General features: G+C 44.2%; 1 protein-coding gene across 1 annotated transcript; it reads left to right on the top strand.

Annotated features, from left to right (window-relative positions):
• Positions 1–19,309: 19,309 nt before the first annotated feature.
• On the top strand, positions 19,310–19,822 carry LOC136479776 (disease resistance protein RGA4-like). The gene has a single exon (XM_066477532.1). The coding sequence runs from the start codon at positions 19,310–19,312 to the stop codon at positions 19,820–19,822; it is 513 nt and encodes a 170-aa protein (XP_066333629.1).
• The last annotated feature ends 2,440 nt before the right edge of the window (positions 19,823–22,262 follow it).

Here is a 22,262-nt window from a genome sequence, read left to right as displayed (position 1 = left end):
TTCCAGCAAGCTCGGGGACTACGTGTGTACACGTCATCTCGCGATGACTGTATTTATTTCTACACAGGTTTCCAGTGACATTGGGGACTAGGCCAGCACCTAAAGACTACTACTTTGGACCCTGGCACCACGTGACTACTTCACCTACTGCTAGGCTCGAGGACTAAGTGGCTACACTTCACCTGGCGGTGAATGTAGTGCTTATTTCTTGATTTACCTCCTTAATGATGGAGTCTAAGTGGCTACACTTCTACTAAGGGGAAGAATTTTCAAATTTTATCTTGAACCCCTTACATCCTTCTGGCAAGCCTTACTTGGCTAAGTCCGAGATCTGCGTACCTATTAAACTGGTCCCCTCCTACTTTCACCGTTCAAGTCACCGGTTACACTGGTCAGCTATGACTTTCACCGCTTAGGTCACTGGTTTAACTGGTCAGCTTCGACTTTCACCGCCCAAGTCACTAGTTTAACTAGCCGGCTTTGACTTTCACTGTCTAGGTCACCAGTTTAATAGGTTGGCTTCAATTTTCACCGCCCGGGTCACCAGTTAAACTAGTCGGCTTTTACATCCACTGCTTGGATCACCAGTTAAACTGGTCGACTTCACATCAAACTGGTTGGACTTGTTCAAGACAGCGCTTCTCAAAGGATACAAGATGCTCGGGGACTAGCTGTGGGGGGTATAACCCCAGGTACCCATGGCAAGGGACATGAACCGCACGGTCAGGGATGGTCTAGCCCACAAGATTGATGATTTGTGGCCCACGGCACTGCTCGACGTACACTGCAAGGCATCTAGAAGATTTGATCGGATACTACAGATATTGTAATATAATGCTTGCCATGTAACCGACTAGGATACTTTCCTTGTAACCCTACCCCTCCAGAGTATATAAGGAGGGGCAGGGGTCCCCTAGTCGGCATGCCCCATCCCACATCCAATGACATACGCAATATCATACAATAGCCAATACAAACCAACAGACCACAAAAGTAGGGTATTACGTTGTGCTGACGGTCCAAACGTGTCTAACTCTTGTGTCTCTATTGCCTTCTTGTTCTAGATTACGCGCACCTCTACCAATCAATCTACCTTTGTGGGATATCCCTTGGAGGACTGCCGATGATATTTTGTCGATACTTACATTCATAGACAAGGAGGCATTCTCATTCATAGTGTTCACATCATTCACATTCTCACAAAGTGATAATAAATAAAGCTCGTCTTGTCGGAAGGCATTACCAACACACTTGTGATTAAACATTATCTTATATTTTCCATTACCAAAATGGCAATCATATCCATCATCGTCTAAACATGAAACACTTATCAAGTTTCTCCGCAAAGAGGGTACATAATGTACATATGTAAGCTTAAGTACAAAGCCATCCTTTAGTTCTAATGGGATTTCTCCTATGGCTTCAACTTCAACTTTGACTCCATTTGCTACTTTAATGCATCTTTCTCCTCTTTGTAGGGTCCTCCTCGTATGGAATCCCTATAATGAATTTGCAACATGAATCTTTTCACCTGAATCAATAAACCAAGTGAATTTTGCATAACTTAAGTACAAGGACTCATCTATGAATGTAATAACATCCTCACCTTTTCTCATCAGGTGCTTTAGGAACTCTGGGCAATCCTTCTGGTAATGTCCCTTCTTCTTGCACCATTTATAGGTGTCCTTGTCTACTTAAACTTTCTGATGGTGATCATTCTGTGGGGCCTTTCCTTGTGATTTGGAAGAGGAGCTACTATCTCGCTGAGGTTTCCCTTGTGGTTTAGCATTCTGATTGTTGAAATTCTTCTTCTTGTTGTGCTTCACATGGTTGACAGTGTCACCTTGTGAGCTCTTAAGCCTCTACTCTTCTTGCACACACATAGCAATGAGCTTCTCAATATCCCACTTTTCTAGTTTGTAAGTTGTAATTTACAACAAAGGTCTCATACTATTTTGGCAAAGAAGCAAAAATCAAATGAACTAGTAACTCATCCTTGAGCCCCATGTCCATTGGCTTGAGCTTGGATGCCATGTTGCTCATTCTTAGTATGTCCTCTCTTATCCCACCACCAGTGCATTTCTTATTTACTAACGTCTTAATAAGAGTGCTTGCATAAGTCTTTGAAGAGCCAGTAAACTAACTCTCCACTTTCTTGAGATACTCTGTGGCGGTGGTACATTCTGGGATTGCCCCTCTTATGGGATCCTCAATTGAGCTCTTGATCACTATCAAACACTTGTGGTTTGAGCTGACCCACTTCGCATGATCAAGATCATACTTTATTCTTACTGTAGCATGCTCATGCTGACGAGTAGCGAAAGCTGCTTGAGCCTCATTTTCTTCCCTCACTAGGTCCTCAGGAACAATGGGACAGGGTGCGGTGAGTGCTAGGTCATTGTCAGATAGCGCAAGTGCCATCTCAATCTTCTCTCGCCATATGCCATAGTTGCTACCATTGAGAGGCGGAATGAACGAGATAAAAGTCATTGGGTTGTAGCCTGAAAACAGAATCAGAGAAAGTGAGAAAACTTTAATATAATAATTGTACGCCTTAATTTAACGTTGGTCAAAATTCGAACATACAATGTTCTTCTACATTAACTTTACATCACCGTTGGGCGGAAATAGAATTAATGCATAAAACTCATAAATAAATTATAATATTGCTATTATCAACTTTGGTCAGAAAATAGCAATATCATAAATAAAATGTTCTTCTACATTAATTCTATATCACCGTTGGGCAGAAATAGAATTAATGCATGAAAAAACTTATGAATAATTTATAATATTGTTATAATCAATGTTGGTCAGAAAATAACAATACCATAATTAACTTAAACAAATATGACTACTCCTCCAATTAAAATTTTCTCGTTGGTTCCAAAATTAATCAGAGGATAAACATAATTATTGCAGCGAAAACTTAAACATGGTCCGAGAATTTTACCCACAAACTAATTTCTGGGAAAAAATCTTAATTCACTAAAAAAGGAAAAACCAAAGGCTCATTCAGTACTGTTAATTAGGCCCGATCAAAGATATGGCCTGGCCCAACTACGCGTGCTCTGCGCGCTCCCGCGCCCTAGGCCACAACCTGGGCCTAGGCCAGAAAAGCGGCCTGCCGCTCACGCCCGCCTGGGCGTAATCTGGCCCAGTTGATTTGCGCTGTCCATCTGAGATCGACGGCCACACGCTGATCTCAGGCGAACAAATCCGCGACGCGGTACTGGCTCCCGAACCCTAGATCATTCTATTCTCCTCCCCTTTCTCTCTCAGTGACAGCCACCGGGCGGCCATCGGAGCTGGCCCGCGGTGGAGGGATGGTGGCGTCATCGTCGGCCCCCTCACCGGCGCACGTGCTCTCCTGCGGGTGAGCGCGCCGCCATCAAGCGGCCTAGCGGCGGCGCCCTAGCATGGTCATTCTGCACCAGCGCGGAGGCCTTCCAGGAGTGCTCCGGTGAGTGGAGGCCGGTGAGGTAAGCCGCCTCCCTAACCCTTCCCCCTTCCCCTTGATTCTTTCTGATTGCTTCTTCTTTCCTCTTCTTCCCGGAGCAAGTCAGATCTAGGGTTAGGGTTTGGGTTAGGGTTCGGGTTAGGGTTACTGTTCTTATTCCTCGACGGGTTAGGGTTTGAATTAGGGTTACTGTTCTTCTTCCCGATGGGTTATGGTTCAGATTGAACCCTCTGCATCTCTTTTCTTCACCCTGACTCGGGTTAGAGTTCTAATCTGAATCAGATGAACTCACCTCCTTCTAATTTCTCACTTACCCTGACAAGATCTACGCCTAGATCATGGCTCTAATACCATTGTTAGTTCCAAGGGTCATCTAGGTGTAGATTAGCGGGTTGATTCAACTCTGTTTGGTTCAAATCAACCAAGAACATGACTCGGTAGAGGGAGACAGAGAGAGAGAGAGGTGTAGATGTAGCTGACTATTAGGCTTGGAGGAGGAAGAGCCATCCATGGCGGTGTTGGTGACGGAGGGTGTTGGCGAAGGAGAGGCAGTGACGTCCGGCAGCGGTGTTGACGTCGGGCATGGTGCAGAGGCGGCGGTGGACTTCCTGTCGGCTACCGTGCACCCTCTAAATCAGATTAGGGATGTAGGTGTGTTTGTGGCAGCTACGGTGAACCTCGTATCGAGTACCCTGGCCCCCACTTCCTCTTTATAGCATTCCGCGATGGGGGCCCACTAGCCATGGTATGGCTAAGCGCCCCTGCTCAGGGCGCGAGATCAGGGCCCCTACTTGGTCGTTGGAACAAGTTGGGTGGAGATCAAACTAACAAGAGTGAGTGCTCTACCTCTGTGAGTCCAGATGGCCGAAGTGATGGCGAACACGGCCACAAATGTGTTGGCCTCCATCATCGGCAAGCTGGTTGCCATGCTCACCGAGAAGTACCAGCTCGCCAAAAAAAGTCGAGAGCAGGATTTGCTTCCTGCCAGTTGATGAAAGCTCTAGTTTGGTTTTGGTTAATTGATGAAACCCTAAGTGCTAACCTAGTTTATCAAAGTGATTATGAGATAGGTAACACTACTCCAAGAGATGAACCAATGATAAAGATCATGACAATGGTGATAACATGGTGATGATCAAATGCTTAAACTTGGAAAAGAGGAAAGAGAAAAACAAAAGGCTCAAGGCAAAGGTATAAATAGTAGGAGCCATTTTATTTTAGTGATCAAGACACTTAGAGAGTGTGATCACATTTAGGATTGATAGCCATACTAATAAGAGGAGTGAAACTCGTATCAAAATGCGGTTGTCAAAGTGCTACTAGATGCTCTAACTCATTGCATATGCATTTAGAATCTAGTGGAAAGCTAACACCCTTGAAAATGTTTGTGAAAATATGCTAACACATGTGCACAAGGTGATACACTTGGTGGTTGGCACATTTGAGCAAGGGTGAAGAAGATAGAGGAGAAAGGAGGTCAGTGTTGCTGTTTACACTGTGACCGAACGCTGGTCATGGATGGATCGGTGCATCCGGTCAGGCATGGTAGTGAAGATGCCAGCCTCGGTCTACTAACCGGATGCTGGGTCTAAAACTGAACGAACACTGGCGTCTGTGTCCGGTCGCACTGACTTGGCTGAAGAGTAACTAGGGTAACGCACCGGACGCTGGGCTGTGTCCGGTCGAGGTGGACCGGACGCATCCAGTAGTGAAAAAAACTGCCTCAGGGAGCTTACTCTAAACGACCGGACGCTGTGGCTTCAGCGTCCGGTTAGTTTTGCCAGAGCGTCCGGTCAGTTAATAGCCATTGAGATCTGGCGGCTCAGGTTTAACTCTGAATGACACGTGGCTTTAATCGCGTGACCGGACGCTGGGTCCAGCATCCGGTCAACATGACCGAAGCGTGCGGTCAGCACGTGTTGTGCCTAGTGAATGGGTACAATGGCTCTATTCCGTGGGGGCTTCTATTTAAGCCCCATGGCCGGTTCAAGCTCACTCTCTTAGCCATTTTCATTGACATAGCAACCTTGTGAGCTTAGCCAAAGCCCTCCCACTCATCTCCATCATTGATCCATCATCATTGTGAGATATGGAGAGAATCCAAGTGCATTGCTTGAGTGATTGCATCTAGAGGCACTTGGCATTCATGTTGCGCTGCGGATTTCACTTGTTTCTCTTGGTGGTTGCCATCACCTAGACGGTTGGAGCAGCGGTGGAGGATTGGCACGAGTTGGTGATTGTTTGTGGCCATCTCCGGTGATTGTGAGGGGACTTGTATCTTCCCCGGCTGAGTGCCGAAAGGTAACTCTAGTAAATTGCTCATGTCATTGAGTTACCTCACTTGTGGGTAGGTTCTTGCAGTGTCCTATCGTGCGGACGAGGTTTGTGAAACACCTCTTAGCCGCCGAACCACCAAGTGTTGGTCGACACAACGGGGACGTAGCGTGTTGGCAAGCACGTGAACCTTGGGAGAAAATTGATTGTCTCTTGCCTTTGGTATTCTCCCGGTGGTTGATATTGTATTCATCTTGTGATTGGTTCACTCCACTATATGGCGGTATAATCACCCTACTCACTCATTTACATTCTTGCAAACTAGTTAATACAAGCTCTTTAGTGTAATTAGAATTGAGAGCTTGCTTTATTATTTACATTCATCTAGTTGAGCTCTTTAGAGTAGCAAGATTGAGAGCTCTTAGTGAGTAGTAGCATAGTAAGTTGTGTGCCTAAGTAATCATTGCAACTAGAGTTGTTGGATAGGTGGCTTGCAACCCTTGTAGAGCTAGAGCAAGTTTGTATTACACTATTTGTCATACTAATCAAATTGCTCTAGTTGATTTGTAGATTTTGAAATAGGCTATTCACCCCCCCTCTAGCCATATTAGGACCTTTCAAGTGGTATCGGAGCCGTGGTCACCGTTTGATTAAAGGCTTAACAACCTCGGTGTCAAATTATGGCTCAAGTTGTGTTCAACCATGTGGGGGGCAAACCACTGTTCTTTGATGGCACAAGCTATGATTATTGGAAGAGAAAGTTGAGAATGTATCTTGGTTCAATCAATGATCAAGTATGGGAAGTGACCGAGAATGATTATGCTATCATTTATCCCGACAATCCCACCAACCAAGACAAGACCAACAAGCAATGCAACACAATGGCTCTCAACACCATATATAGTGCCATTGATTCAAAGGTGTTTGAGCAAATCAAAGATTGTGAAAGAGCAAATGAAGTGTGGAGGATATTGGAGGAAACATATGAGGGCACACCGGCGGTGAAGAGTGCCAAGTTGTATATTCTCAAGGATAAGTTGACAAGCTTCAAAATGAAGGATGATGAGAGCATTCCAGAGATGTTCCATCACTTGCAAGTAATTGTCAATGACTTGAAGGCATTGGGAGAGAAGATCAAGGATGATGATGTCTCTCATCGATTCTTGATGTGCCTACCTCCAAGATTTGAGATGTTGAGATTGCTAATTATAAGAGGAGGATTGAAGGAGATCACCCCTAACCAAGTACTAGGTGATGTCATGACACAAGAGACATACTGTGTGGAAAGGGAAGGGGATGACAAGGATGACAAGAAGGAAGAAGAAGACAAGAAGAAGAAGAGTATAGCATTCAAGGCTAGCTCATCATCATACAAGAACAAGGGCAAGTCCAAAAAGGAATCAAGTGATGATGATGATCTTAGTGACATTGATGATGAAGCTATGGCCCTCTTTGTGCGCAAGATGGGCAAGTTCATGAAGAAGAAGGGCTATGGTGCAAGAAAGAGAAGAGATCACACCAAGAGCAAAGAATATGTGAGAAGATGCTACAATTGCAAGAGCCCCGATCATGTTGTAGCAAATTGTCCCTACAATAGTGATAACGATGAGGATGAAAAGAAGAAGCACAAGAAGGACAATAAAGAAAAGAAAGAAAAGAAAGAAAAGAAGGAGAAGAGGATGACCTTCCAAAAGAAGAAGAAGGGTGGAGGCTATGTGGTCACTTGGGATAGTGATGGCTCATTGGATAGTGATGACTCTAGTGATGATGGCAAGAAATCAATCAAGAAAGCACTAGCAAGCATCGCCATCAACAACAAGCCCTCCATCTTCGAGACTCCATCGACATGCCTCATGGCAAAGCCTAGCAAGGTAAAATATGATGAGAGTGATGATGATGAGTGTGAAAGTGATTCTTGTAGGGATGATAATAATGATGATGAGTACACCAAGGAGGAGCTCTTGGACATGTGTGAGCAAGTGCACGCTTGCAATGAAATGAAGAGAAAAGAGTGCAAAGAATTGCGCAAGAAAGTAAAATTTCTTGAGCAATCCTTTGATGAGCTCAATGCCACTCATGAGAGGCTAATGGATGCCCATGAGAAGCTTGGCAAAGCTCACACTAAGCTTGAAAAAGCTCACTCCTCTCTCATTGAGCAAGTCAAGAAGCAGGAAGCCAATAGGAGCAAGTGATAGTATCATGTGATGTGGGACTAACATGTGATCTTATTGATGAATCTTCTTTTATGCCCACTATAGTTGCTCCCACTAACACTTCTTGTAGCACTACCACTTCCACTCTACCTATAAGTGATGCCTCACTAAAGGTGGAAAATGAGACCCTCAAGAAGGAGGTGAATGAGCTCACTCGTGCCTTAGGCAATGCCTATGGTGGAGATGCCCGCTTGCTAAAGTGCTTGGGTAGCCAAAGGTTTTCTCTCAACAAAGAGGGATTAGGCTATACCCCCAAGAAAGGCAAGGCGGCCTTTGTCACTCCCAAAGCTAGCTTTATGAAGGGCAATGGTCGGTTTTGCAATAGAAGCAAGCAAGTTGGGCATGTAGAGCAATATTGCAAAATTAACAAGAACAAGCTACCTAATGTATCCTCAATCAAATTTGATTCTTGTTACATGCTTATTAAGGGTGCCAATGGTGTGACGGCTAAGTTCATTGGTACACCAATTGTGGGCCCAAAGAAGAAGGCCATTTGGGTACCAAAGACCTTGGTAACTAACCTACAAGGACCCAAGCAAGTTTGGGTACCTAAAAGAAATTGATTTTCTTTTGTAGGTCAATTATAAAGCCGGAGGGAGGCATTGGGTGCTTGATAGTGGGTGCACACAACACATGACCGGTGATTCAAGAATGTTCAATTCAATCAATGAAAACAAGAGCAATGGGATTGATAGTATCTGAAGGGTCGAGATGGCGACTAGAGGGGGGGTGAATAGTCTTTTCTAAAACTTAATCGCGTTGGCTAACCGATACAAATGCGGAATTTAAACTAACGGTCTAGCCAAGACTACACCCCACTATATATGTTCACTAGCACCTTGCAAAGATAACAATTATGCAACAAAGGTGCCGGGCTAGCTAGAGCTCTCCTAAACAATTCTAGGAGCAAGGTTACACAAACCTATGCCACTAGTACTTTAAGCGACAAGGGAGCTCCTACACATGCTAGTAAGCAAAAGCACAAAGCTAACTAAGCTCACTAGCAATGCTCAATAACAAGGCAACCAATGCCTAATTAGAGAGCGCAAATACTTAGCTACACAAACTAAGCAATGTGACTAACAAGGTTACTAAAACCAAATTAGCCACGCAAGGGAGCTACTTCTATGCCACACAAGCAAGAAGGTAATTAGCAAGCTACACAAGCTATCTAATTACAAGAGCAACTACACAAGCTTAATATGTATAAAAGTAATTGCAAGCTTGTGTAATGGGGATGCAAACCAACGGGAAGAATAAGGTTGACACGATGATTTTTCTCCCGAGGTTCACGTGTTTGCCAACACGCTAGTCCCCGTTGTGTCGACCGCTCACTTGGTGGTTCGGCGGCTAATTAGCATCACCCGCTAAGCCCGCACGTCGGGCGCCGCAAGAACCTACCCCTTGAGTGAGGGTAGCTCAATGACACGCTTTACTAGAGTTGGTCTTCGCGGCTCCCGCGGGGCGAGCACAATGCCCCTCACAAGCACTTCTCCGGAGCGCCGCACAAGCTTCTTGCGCGCTTCGACGGAGACCACCACCAAGCCGTCTAGGAGGTGGCAACCTCCAAGAGTAACAAGCACCACCGGCTTGCAACTCGATCACCTAGTGCCACTCGATGCAACCTCACGATGCAATCGCACTAGAATCGCTCTCTCACACTATCGGATGAACACTATCATGTATGTGTGAGATGGAGGGCTCCCAAGCACTACTACACAAGCCACCAAGGCTCTAGTGTGCTCAGCTATTTGGCCCAAGGCCGGCCATGGCCTCTATTTATAACCCCATGGGCAAATAGAGCCGTTACCCCTTCACTGGGCAAAACTCGGGCCGACCGGACGCTCCGGTCCGATCGACCGGACGCTGGACCTCAGCGTCCGGTCACGCGATACTCGCCACGTGTCCCCTGCGTTCAACGGTCATCTTCCGATCCCAACGGTCATCTGCCGACCGGACGCAGCACTTCAACTGACCGGACGCTGGACCCTCAGCGTCCGGTCGGTTCCAGTAAGCTCCCGAGCATGACCGGACGCGTCCGGTCGAACGCGATCGGACGCAGCCAGCGTCCGGTCACTCTCCAGCTACTGCTACACTTCACGACAGCGCGACCGGACGCAGCCTGCCAGCGTCCGGTGCATTCAGATCCAGCGTCTGGTTAGTTGACCGATGCCAGCATCTTCTCCATTCTCTTCACCCTTGCTCAAGTGTGCTAACCACAAGAATTTGCATCCGGCGCAATAGAAAATAGACATTCCATTTTCCCAAAAGCGCCGAATCCCGCCTCACAAGCTCGGCGGGAGGGAGAGAGGGACCCAAACCCATCTCACCCCTGCAAACACCACCTCCTTTGTAAATGTGCCAACACCACCAAGTGTACACCACCATGTGTATGTGTGTTAGTATTTTCACAATCATTTCCCAAAGGATGTTAGCCACTCAACTTGCCACGCCACTCGATCCTAGTGACAATGCAAAGTTAGATCACTCGAGTGGCACTAGATGACCGATATGCAAACAAGTTTGCCCCTCTTGATAGTACGGCCATCTATCCTAAACCCGGTCATAAACTTCTCTACACACCTATGACCGGTGAAATGAAATGCCCTAGGTTATACCTTTGCCTTGCGCATTCCATTCCATCTCCTTCAATGTCGATGCAACACATGCACCAACACGATCAACAATGATATGATCCACTTCATATCATCACATGATCATATTGGTTCATCGATCTTGACTCTACTTGCTCTTCACCGTTGCCATCGTCCATCGGCGCCAAGTCTTGCTCAAGCTTCACCGCCACGCGGTCCATCACTCCAAAGCCTCCGACTTGCCCTTCACGCTTGCAACCGGTCCATCAAGCCAAGTCTTGTCTTGATCTTCTCCACCTTGATCACATGACTCAATGTCATGTCTCATGTGCAATAAGCTCCTTCATCATCACATGTGTGAGCTTTGCAACATCTCCAAGCCATTTTCACCTTCATGGCATATGTTGCTCACACACATGTACCTGTGGACTAATCACCTGTGTATCTCACATAAACACAATTAGTCCACCTAGGTTGTCACTCAATTACCAAAACCAAACAAGGACCTTTCAGTATCACATTTGGTGACAATGGCAAAGGCAAGGTCAAAGGGCTTGGTAAGATTGCTATATCCAATGATTTGAGCATTTCCAATGTGCTACTAGTAGAGAGCTTGAGCTTCAACCTATTGTCGGTAGCTCAATTATGTGATCCTGGTTTCAAGTGCATATTTGGTGTGGATGATGTAGAAATCATAAGTGTAGATGGCTCAAACTTGATATTCAAAGGATTTAGATATGAGAATCTATACTTAGTTGATTTCAATGCTAGAGAGGCTCAATTGTCAACTTGTTTGATCACTAAGTCTAGCTTGGGTTGGTTATTTGCTAGAAGGCTTGGTCATGTTGGAATGAAACAATTGAACAAGTTGATCAAGCATGACTTAGTTAGAGGATTGAAAGATGTCACATTTGAAAAGGATAAGCTATGTAGTGCATGTCAAGCCGGAAAGCAAGTTGGTAACACACATCCTAAAAAGAGCATGATGAGCACATCTAAGGCATTTGAGTTGATGCACATGGACTTATTTGGACCAACCACATACACTAGCATTGGTGGAAACAAATATGGATTTGTGATTGTGGATGATTTCACTAGATATACATGGGTCTTCTTTCTTGGTGACAAGGGTTATGTGTTTGCAACATTCAAATCTTTTGTCAAGAGCATTCACAATGAGTTTGAAACAACTATCAAGAAAGTTAGAAGTGACAATGGTAGTGAATTCAAGAACACTAGAATTGATGAGTTATGTGATGAATTTGGAATTAGACATCAATTCTTGGCCAAGTACACTCCTCAATCAAATGGCTTAGTTGAAAGGAAGAATAGAACTTTGATTGATATGGCAAGATCAATGTTGAGTAAGTATAATGTGAGTCATTCATTTTGGGCCGAAGCAATCAACACGGCTTGCTACTATAGCAACCGACTCTATTGTCACCCCATGATGGAAAAGACACCATATGAGCTATTGAATGGAAGAAAGCCCAATATAGCATACTTTTGGGTCTTTGGATGCAAATGCTACATATTGAAGAAAGGCACTAGATTGAGCAAGTTTGAAAAGAAATGTGATGAAGGTTTCTTTCTTGGTTACTCCACTACTAGCAAGGCTTATAGAGTTTGGAATTTGGCTAGTGGTACTCTTGAGGAGGTTCATGATGTGGAGTTTGATGAAACAAATGGTTCCCAAGAGGAAGATGAGAATCTAGATGATGTGAGAGGCACTCAATTGGTCAATGCAATGAAGAAGATGGACATTGGTGAGATAAGACCTAGAGAGGTGATTGACATTGAAGATGATAAGAATCATGTGCTCTCTAACTCAAATGTGCAAGCTAGTGGCTCTCATGATCAAATTCAAGCAAGTACTAGTGATGGCAATGTGCAAGCTCTACAAGTGGCTAGTTCATCATCTCAACCAAATGATCAATCAAATGCAAGAAATCAAGTGCAAGTTCTTCAACCAACCAATGTTGCAAGAGATCATCCTTTGGATACTATCATTGGTGATATCTCAAGAGGTGTGCAAACTAGATCAAGATTGGCATCTTTTTGTGAGCACTTCTCATTTGTGTCATCCATTGAACCTAAGAAGATAGATGAAGCTTTGAATGATGTTGATTGGATCAATGCAATGCATTGCATGAAGAGCTAAACAGCTTCACAAGAAACCAAGTATGGGAGTTAGTTGAGAGGCCTAAGGATCATAATGTGATTGGAACTAAGTGGGTCTTTCGGAACAAGCAAGATCAAGATGGGATAGTAATAAGGAACAAAGCAAGATTAGTAGCTCAAGGTTACACTCAAGTTGAAGGTCTTGACTTTAGAGAAACATATGCCCCGGTTGCAAGATTGGTAGCCATTACGATCTTGTTAGCCTATGCTTGTGCCCACAACATCAAGTTGTACCAAATGGATGTGAAGAGTACATTTCTCAATGGGTACATCAATGAGCTTGTGTATGTTGAGCAACCTCCCGGTTTTTAAGATGAAAAGAAACCCAATCATGTTTACAAGTTGAGAAAGGCTTTGTATGGATTGAAACAAGCACCTAGAGCATGGTATGAGAGATTGAGGGATTTCCTACTCTCTAAGGGATTCAAGATGGGAAAGGTTGACACCACTCTCTTCACCAAGAAGCTTGGAAATGACTTGTTTGTGATGCAAATCTATGTTGATGATATCATATTTGGGTCAACAAATCAAGAATTTTGTGAGTTTGGCAAAATGATGGCAAATGAGTTTGAGATGTCTATGATTGGAGAGCTTAGTTACTTCCTTGGTCTTCAAATCAAGCAAATGAAGAATGGCACATTTGTGAATCAAGGCAAGTATATCAAGGACATGCTCAAGAAGTTTGGAATGGATGATGCTAAAGCTATTAGTACACCAATGGGGACAAGTGGAAGCTTGGATAGTGATGCTAGTGGCAACATGGTGGATCAAAAGATGTATCGGTCTATGATTGGAAGCCTACTCTATGTGACCGCATCAAGGCCGGATGTGATGTTTAGTGTATGCATGTGTGCTAGATTTCAAGCCTCACCAAAAGAAAGTCATTTGAAGGCAACAAAGAGAATATTGAGGTACTTGAAGCATACACAACATGTTGGATTGTGGTATCCCAAAGGAGCAAGATTTGAGTTGATTGGATATTCAGACTCTGATTATGCGGGATGCAAAGTAGAAAGAAAGAGCACATCAGGCACATGTCAACTATTGGGAAGATCACTAGTATCTTGGTCATCAAAGAAGCAAAATAGTGTAGCACTTTCAACCGCCGAAGCGGAGTACATTTAGGCCGGTAGTTGTTGTGCTCAATTACTTTGGACGAAGGCTACCTTGAATGATTTTGGAATCAAATTCAAGCAAGTGCCATTGCTATGTGACAATGAAAGTGCCGTCAAGCTCACCAACAACCCGGTTCAACACTCAAGAACAAAGCATATTGATGTCCGCCATCATTTCATAAGAGATCACCAACAAAAAGGGGACATTTGCATAGAGAGTGTGGCACTAAAGATCAACTTGCCGACATCTTCACCAAGCCACTTGATGAAAAGAGGTTTTGCAAGCTAAGGAATGAATTGAACATACTTGACTTCTCCAATATGTGTTGATGCACCCCCATTATATGACATGCCTCTCCTTCGAGCTTCAAGGTATAAATTGATTGACATGCCATACATCCTTGCTAAGGACATGATTAGTGCATCTAGACATCTCTTGCATTTAAATAGGCTCATTCATGAAAATCAAATGAATTTGATGATTGTATGGTACCACTATTGCTTCTATGATTAGTTTGATCTAGTGGTAGCATATGACATGTTTGTGGGCTTGTAAACCTAGTGTTTGATCTACAAGATAAACTATAAGTGTTTAACTCAACATTGTACAAGATAACCCTTGTTTGGAGGTGTGAAGAAGCTTGTCCTTGGATCAAACCAAGTTAAATAACTTTTGCAAGTACTCTAGATTGAACCAAATTGGGAGAATGATCCTCATCTAACATGGTTTCACCCCAACTTATTAATAATTTGAGCTCACCTTTTGTGCTAATTGTTGACAAAGGGGGAGAGAGATTCACAAAGATAGTAAAATAGGGGGAGAAAAACAAAATATGACGAAGTAAGGGGATCAAAATATTTTGAGCACACAAGTAGGGGGAGCAAGCTCATAAACTTGTATGTTGCATTTGAATGTGCATTTCAAATATTTGCTTGCATGGCATAAGTTTTAAATTTGAATATCCATGTTTGTGTGACGTATGCTAGTCACAGGCTTGTATGATGAAATGAAAAACTAGCATGCATAGGATATTCAATGATTTAATGTTCAAAGCATTTCCAAGTGGTATCAAGCTAGTAACTAGACTCTTGATCATTCTATGGAAACTAGACCCTTGCTTGTAATGTTGATCTCATGGGGTATTCTAGTTTTTGTGTATGTCTAGTTACTAATGGTGCTAAGGAGGGTATAATGGTGCACTCCGATTGGTATCACGCTTCAAAGGTCCATATCTTATACCTTAGCATCATTTGGTAGAAATTGACTCCTATATTTCCTGTCTAAGCATATGTGCAAGCTACAATCCAAACTCTTAGCACATATGTGGGGGGAGCAATTGCTACCATTTAGGGTTCATAAAACTTGTCCATATTCTTTTACACATGGTAAATATGCTTGGGAAAGTAACATGGATTCAATTAAAATTCAATTCACATCTTTGTGAAAGGGTTGTCATCAATTACCAAAAAGGGGGAGATTGAAAGCTCTAGTTTGGTTTTGGTTAATTGATGAAACCCTAAGTGCTAACCTAGTTTATCAAAATGATTATGAGATAGGTAACACTACTCCAAGAGATGAAGCAATGATGAAGATCATGACAATGGTGATAGCATGGTGATGATCAAATGCTTAAACTTGGAAAAGAAGAAAGAGAAAAACAAAAGGCTCAAGGCAAAGGTATAAATAGTAGGAGCCATTTTGTTTTAGTGATCAAGACACTTAGAGAGTGTGATCACATTTAGGATTGATAGCCGTACTATTAAGAGGAGTAAAACTCGTATAAAATGCGGTTGTCAAAGTGCCACTAGATGCTCTAACTCATTGCATATGCATTTAGGATCTAGTGGAAATCTAACACCCTTGAAAATGTTTGTGAAAATATGCTAACACATGCGCACAAGGTGATACACTTGGTGGTTGGCACATTTGAGCAAGGGTGAAGAAGATAGAGGAGAAAGGAGGTCAGTGTTGTTGTTTACACTGTGACCGGACGCTGGTCATGGATGGATCGGCGCGTCCGATCAGGTGTGGCAGTGAAGATGCTAGCGTCGGTCTACTGGCCGGACGCTGGGTCTGAAACTGACCGGACGCTGGCGTCTATGTCTGGTCGCACTGACTTGGCTGAACAGTAACTAGGGTAACACACCGGACGCTGGGCTGTGTCCGGTCGAGGTGGACCGAACGCGTCCGGTCATGAAAAACCGCCTCGGGGAGCTTACTGTAAACGACCGGACGCTGTGGCTTCAGCGTACGACCAGTTTTGCTGGAGCGTCCGGTCAGTTAATAGCCGTTGAGATCTGGCAGCTCAGGTTTAACTCTGAATGACACGTGGCTTTAATCGCGTGACCGGACGCTGGGTCCAGCGTCCGGTCAACATGACCGGAGCGTCCGGTCAGCGCGTGTTGTGCCTAGTGAAGGGGTACAACGGCTCTATTTCATGGGGGCTTCTATTTAAGCCCCATGACCGGTTCAAGCTCACTCTCTTGGCCATTTTCATTGACATAGCAACCTTATGAGCTTAGCCAAAGCCCTCCCACTCATCTCCATCATTGATCCATCATCATTGTGAGATTGGGAGAGAATCCAAGTGCATTGCTTGAGTGATTGCATCTAGAGGCACTTGGCATTCGTGTTGCGCTGTGGATTTTGCTTGTTTCTCTTGGTGGTTGCCACCACCTAGACGGTTGGAGCAGCGGTGGAAGATTGGCACGAGTTGGTTATTGTTCGTGGCCATCTCCGGTGATTGTGAGGGGACTTGTACCATCCCCGGCGGAGTGTCGAAAGGTAACTCTAGTGCTTGTGTCATTGAGTTACCTCACTTGTGGGTAGGTTCTTGTGGCGTCCTATCATGTGGACGAGGTTTGTGAAACACCTCTTAGCCGCCGAACCACCGAGTGTTGGTCGACACAACGGGGACGTAGCGTGTTGGCAAGCACGTGAACCTCGGGAGAAAATTGATTGTCTCTTGCCTTTGGTATTCTCCCGGTGATTGATATTGTATTCATCTTGTGATTGGTTCACTCCACTACACGGCGGTATAATCACCCTACTCACTCATTTATATTCTTGCAAACTAGTTGATACATGCTCTTAATGTAATTAGAATTGAGAGCTTGCTTTATTATTTACATTCATCTAGTTGAGCTCTTTAGAGTAGCAAGATTGAGAGCTCTTAGTGAGTAGTAGCATAGTAAATGGTGTGCGTAAGTAATCATTGCAACTAGAATTGTTGGATAGGTGGCTTGCAACCCTTGTAGAGCTAGAGCAAGTTTGCATTACGCTATTTGTCATACTAATCAAATTGCTCTAGTTGATTTGTAGATTTTTAAATAGGCTATTCACCCCCCCCCCCTCTAGCCATATTAGGACCTTTCAGATGAGCTGAGCACCATGGATGCCGTTTTGCGCATGCTCTTGGAGATGGACGACGACCAGATCGATCCACGCGCCAAGGACTAGAGGAGCAAGGTATGTGAGCTGTCCTACGACATCGAGGACTGCATCGATCGTTTCATGCTCAACCACAATGCCTTAGGGTTAGGTGGTTCGCTCTAAGTATCTGAGGGCAATTTGGGAACTATGTAATAGCCCTGTTAAATAAGGATGAGGGTGACCCAATCACCCTCACCTCTTGCCATTTCATTTTCATCTCTCTAGGTCTCCCCTCTCTAGCTTTCTCTCTCTCAAGAGGTCCTCGGATGTTTTAGCTAGTTCATCCGTGTAATCGAACCAAAAAAACTTTTGCGGGAATGGAGGCCCTAACCTCCTCATGACCTCCGGGATTCATGGTACGATGTGTTTGTGCAATTCTCGTTTATGTTCTTCGCGTTCTTGCTTCTTCATCTCCAACCCTTCTCACATTTTCGTTCGATTCTTGAGTTGTGGGTCGTTTTGAGTCAAACCGATTGATTTGGAATGAACTAGGACGTGAGTTGATCCTTTCCACTGAAGGAATTTAACTGAAACCTCACGAGTTCATAGATCGGGGCGATTCAATTTTTGGAGTCAAAAAAGCGGTGTTCTTCGCATGATCCAAATTTCCCGTCGATTGACTATACTTTGAGCGATTATTTCTTAGGAGTAGCTCACCTACTGCCTTGTGATCCCTTGTTTCAATTTTGGTGGCAGTTGGTTTTGATTTGGTCACAAATCGGGCGAATTTGTGTTCTTGGTGATTTCCGGGAGCTCTGTCCCGCAAACCGCGGACAGTCCACGCCCTGACCGCGGACAGTCCGGCAGTCGGGGTCGGGAACAGCCAAGTTCGGCTGTCTGTACTGTTTCATTTCAGCACAGGTGCGGATAGTCCGGGCCCTGACTGTAGACAGTCCGCCACTATTGTGAACAGTCCAGACCAGAACTGTTTCTCGCCAGTCTGTTTTCGAACTTCTGGCCGGTGGATAGTTCGGCGAAGACAGCGGACAGTCCGGCCCCTCTTCTGTGGACAGTCCGCGCTTGGACTGCAGACAGTCGGGTCCTGTGCAGACTTCTCGGCTTTGAGGTGTTCCGTCGAGGGCTTTGCTTGGTCATTTCTCGAGGGTCCCGCTGTATCTCTTGGTCATCACCATAGACATCCAGCCACCTAGTTGGCTTGTGGATCTCTCCTCTCCCGTGTGTTTGGGTTTGGGGTTTGATTTTGGGATAGCGGCCTAAGTTTTCGAAAGAAATTTGAGTCTCTCATGCACCCCCTCTGGTCGCTGTTTCGGTCCTTCATTTTTACTTCCTGGTGTGACATTGCAAGTTGCGCGCCGGTCACCGTCGGCCAGCACAGCAGCACTTATCGTCACATGGCTTGTAGATTGAGATGGCCTGGACGAAATAGAAAAACTGAGTGAGAGAGTTGAGAAGATGGCTGAAAGGGTCGCTTATTACACACCATACCAAAATTATTTATGTGGCATATTTGATTACAATCGTAGGTAGCTATTTATTATTGAGAGACTAGTTTATAAAGCTAGTGACATGAATCTATATATGCATTGAGGGTGGCTATTTTCTTCGTCCACCAAAACTTATAAAGGGATGTAACATTTTTTGAAACAGTGTAACAAAACATATCACTGAGATCGGCCAAAAAGTGGGCTCCCTTTCACAAATTCAAAAGCATTCTTTAAATTAATCTTCTCTAGAACTGAAGCCGTCGTGTGGAGTGTCAGTGACAACGTGCCTTGGAGTGGTTCTCGCGAATCTAGAGGAGAATTATATATTTAACTAATGGGATGCGTTGTTGTTTGCCCCACTTTAACCTGAGAACTGAATCACCTATCCTCTCTCATACCACCGCACAAGCTAGCTAGCATTTCACTCAGCCAGTAATCGCGAGTCAAGATGGCCGAAATGACGGCGAGCGCCGCCACCACTAGCGTGATGGGCTCCGTCATCGGCAAGCTGGCCGCCATGCTCACCGAGAAGTACAACCTCGCCAGAGACGTCAATTAAGGGATCTGGTCCCAGGGCAAGACAAGCTGCGCACCATGGAAGCCATGCTGCTGAGGCTCGAAGACAAGGACGACGACCAGATCGATCCACTCGCCAAAGACTGGAGGAGCAAGGTGCGTGAGCTGTCCTACGATATTGAGGATTGCATCGACCGTTTTGTGCTCAATCACAGCCATGGAGATGGAGGTTCCACGGCCAACTTCGTGCACAAGGCCATTCAAATGGTGAAAACGTTGTTCAAGGACAGAGGAATAGCAGAGGAGATCCGACGACTCAAGAGGCTCATGAGCGAGCAGAGCGAGCGGGGGAAACGCTACTACGACATCAATCAGTGTCTCCTCGCCTCCTCATCTCAGCCAGTGCCGTTGGATCCTCGAGCGCCTGCACTCTTTCAGGAGGCCAGGGATCTTGTTGGAATCGATGCTCCTCGTGATGAGATCATCAGCTTATTGAGATGTGAAGACAAGGAGCACAAGGTGGTCCATCTATGGGATAGGTGGGCAGGGAAAGACCACTCTCGCCATGTAGGTGTACCACAAAATCACTGAAGCTGCTTTTGATAGCCGGGCTTTTGTGTCTGTATCACAAACTCCAGATATGAAGAAACTTCTTAGAGATATATTGTCTCAAATAAGCAAGAGCCATTTTGACCAGTCACAGATGTCACATGAGCTCACCTAATTATTAGGCCATTTATGAAATTTTCTGGGAATTTTAAAAAATGATTCATTTTTTTTCCTGGCCTAATGAAGTTGACAGCTTAAAATTACCTCAGATACTTCAATGGCTCAGCATATCTATCAAATGTCATCATTAAAGATGTTGCAACAATAAACAAACTCAAGTCAACTTTGCATCATTTTGGTAAAAATTTTACTTTACACCATCTAATCCATATTCAGTAAAATTACTTCTTGGAAAATATGACCAGCATTCTAAATATCCATAAAAATCTGATTTTGGAACTCAGTTTTTGAACTGAATGCGTCATGTCTTTTCAGTGGGTCTCTAGGTGTTCTAATGCGGCACTTACCATTTTGGAGGTTGTAACATATTTTTTAAATAATGGTAGTTTACAGACTGTATTTCTCATGTGTAATAATTACTGATAAAAAAGTGTGCCACTATGATCCATCTTACATTTCTCCGACATCTTTAACTTCACTGGAATACGCTTCAATTCATGGTTGCCTTACATAATTAATAACATGATTCCACAACCAATGTATGCAGGTACTTCATCTTGATTGATGATATCTAGAGTGTATCAGCACGGGAGCTTGTACGATCTGCCGTACCTGTCAATGACAATGGAAGCAGAATTATTACTACAACACGCATTGAAGCAGTAGCCTAATCTTGTTGTACTGGTATTGCTGCACAAATGTATCAAGCAAAGCCCCTTAATCATGAGGACTCCCAAACATTATTCTTTAAGAGGCTATTTTTGTCCGGTGATGATTGCCATCCAGATTTGAGGAAAGTATCCGATGATATTTTAAAGAAATGTTGCGGCTTACCACTAGCCATAATCAGTATAGCTGGTGTATTAGCAAACAGAAGCAAAGCAGTGGAAGTCTGGGTCAATGTATTGAGGTCTATTGCTGCTGTAGTTGACAAAGATTCTCCCATTGATAAGATGAAAAGAATTCTGCTGCTGACCTACATTGACCTTCCTCACCATCTAAAGAACTGTTTGTTATATCTGAGTGTGTTTCCAGAGGATTATCCCATTGATTGCCGACAGTAGATATTGCTATGGGTAGCCGAAGGACTGATTCCTGGACAGGACAGGGAAAGTATGGAACAGCTAGGGAGAAGTTACTTGAATGAGCTCATCAATAGAAGTTTGGTGCAGCCAACCAAGGTTGGGGGACACGGTGCAACAGTGAAACAGTGCAGAGTTCATGATGTCATACTTGAGTTCATTGTATCAAAGGCTGTGGAGGACAACTTTCTTACTATATGGAATGGTAATGATTTTTCTAAAAATTCTTCTTCAAACAAGATTCGCCGTCTATCCATCCAAAAAGACATTTCTTCCCGGGCGAAAGAGATTGCCAAGATGATAAAAACTGGAGGTCAGATCCGATCCATCAATATCTTTGGCTCAAATTCAGTTCTGGTTAATAAGCATGCCACAGAGTTCTTAAACAGCCAAGTCTTGCAAGTGCTGAATATAGAAGGTGTGGTTGGTGAATGCCCTCTTGGACATGTCAAAAGTTTAGGTCAATTGAAGTACTTGAGGGTACACAATTATGCTTTGGTCGGCAAGCTTCCACAAGATAAAGTAAAGCTGCAACATCTGGAGACACTAGATGTGATATCACAATGTCTACCAGCAAGTATTATCCAGTTGCAGAAGCTAGTGCGCCTTTTTGTCCATGTTTCGTTGCGCCTACCCGATGCAATCGGAAGTCTGCAGGTGTTGGAAGAGCTATCAATGATCGATTTGGGTATTCAATCTGTAAAGTTTATCCAAGGACTCAGTGATCTGACCAATCGAGAATACTTGTAATTCATTGGTCGTACTTTAATATGAAAGATCACAAGGAAGCATGTATCTCAACGCTCTCCAGCCTGTTCGGGCTCCCGTGAGAACTACGTGTGTGGCAGAGTGAACCTGATGCCATATGTTCATTCATGGCTTCGTGTGTCCCTATTCCACCACCGCTTCAAATGCTTCATCTTGATACACATAACTTAAAAAGGGTGGGCCCTCAAATTAGCTCACTAGTCAACCTGACCCGCCTCCGCATTTTTGTCCGTGGTGAAGCAGGCAAGGAAGGAATAAATATCCTAGCAAGTTTACACATGCTGCTCTCTCTTAGGCCTTGTTTAGTTCCAAAAAGTTTTCTCAAAAAGTGCTACAGTAGCCATCAAATCGAATCTTGCGATACGTGCATGGAGCATTAAATGTAGACGAAAAAAAAACTAATTGCACAGTTTGGTTGGAAATTGCGAGACGAACGTTTTGAGCCTAATTAG

This window comes from Miscanthus floridulus, chromosome 9 (assembly GCF_019320115.1).
Source record: "Miscanthus floridulus cultivar M001 chromosome 9, ASM1932011v1, whole genome shotgun sequence".
NCBI classification, from domain to species: domain Eukaryota; kingdom Viridiplantae; phylum Streptophyta; class Magnoliopsida; order Poales; family Poaceae; genus Miscanthus; species Miscanthus floridulus.
This window is presented reverse-complemented; position numbering and strand designations above follow the sequence as displayed.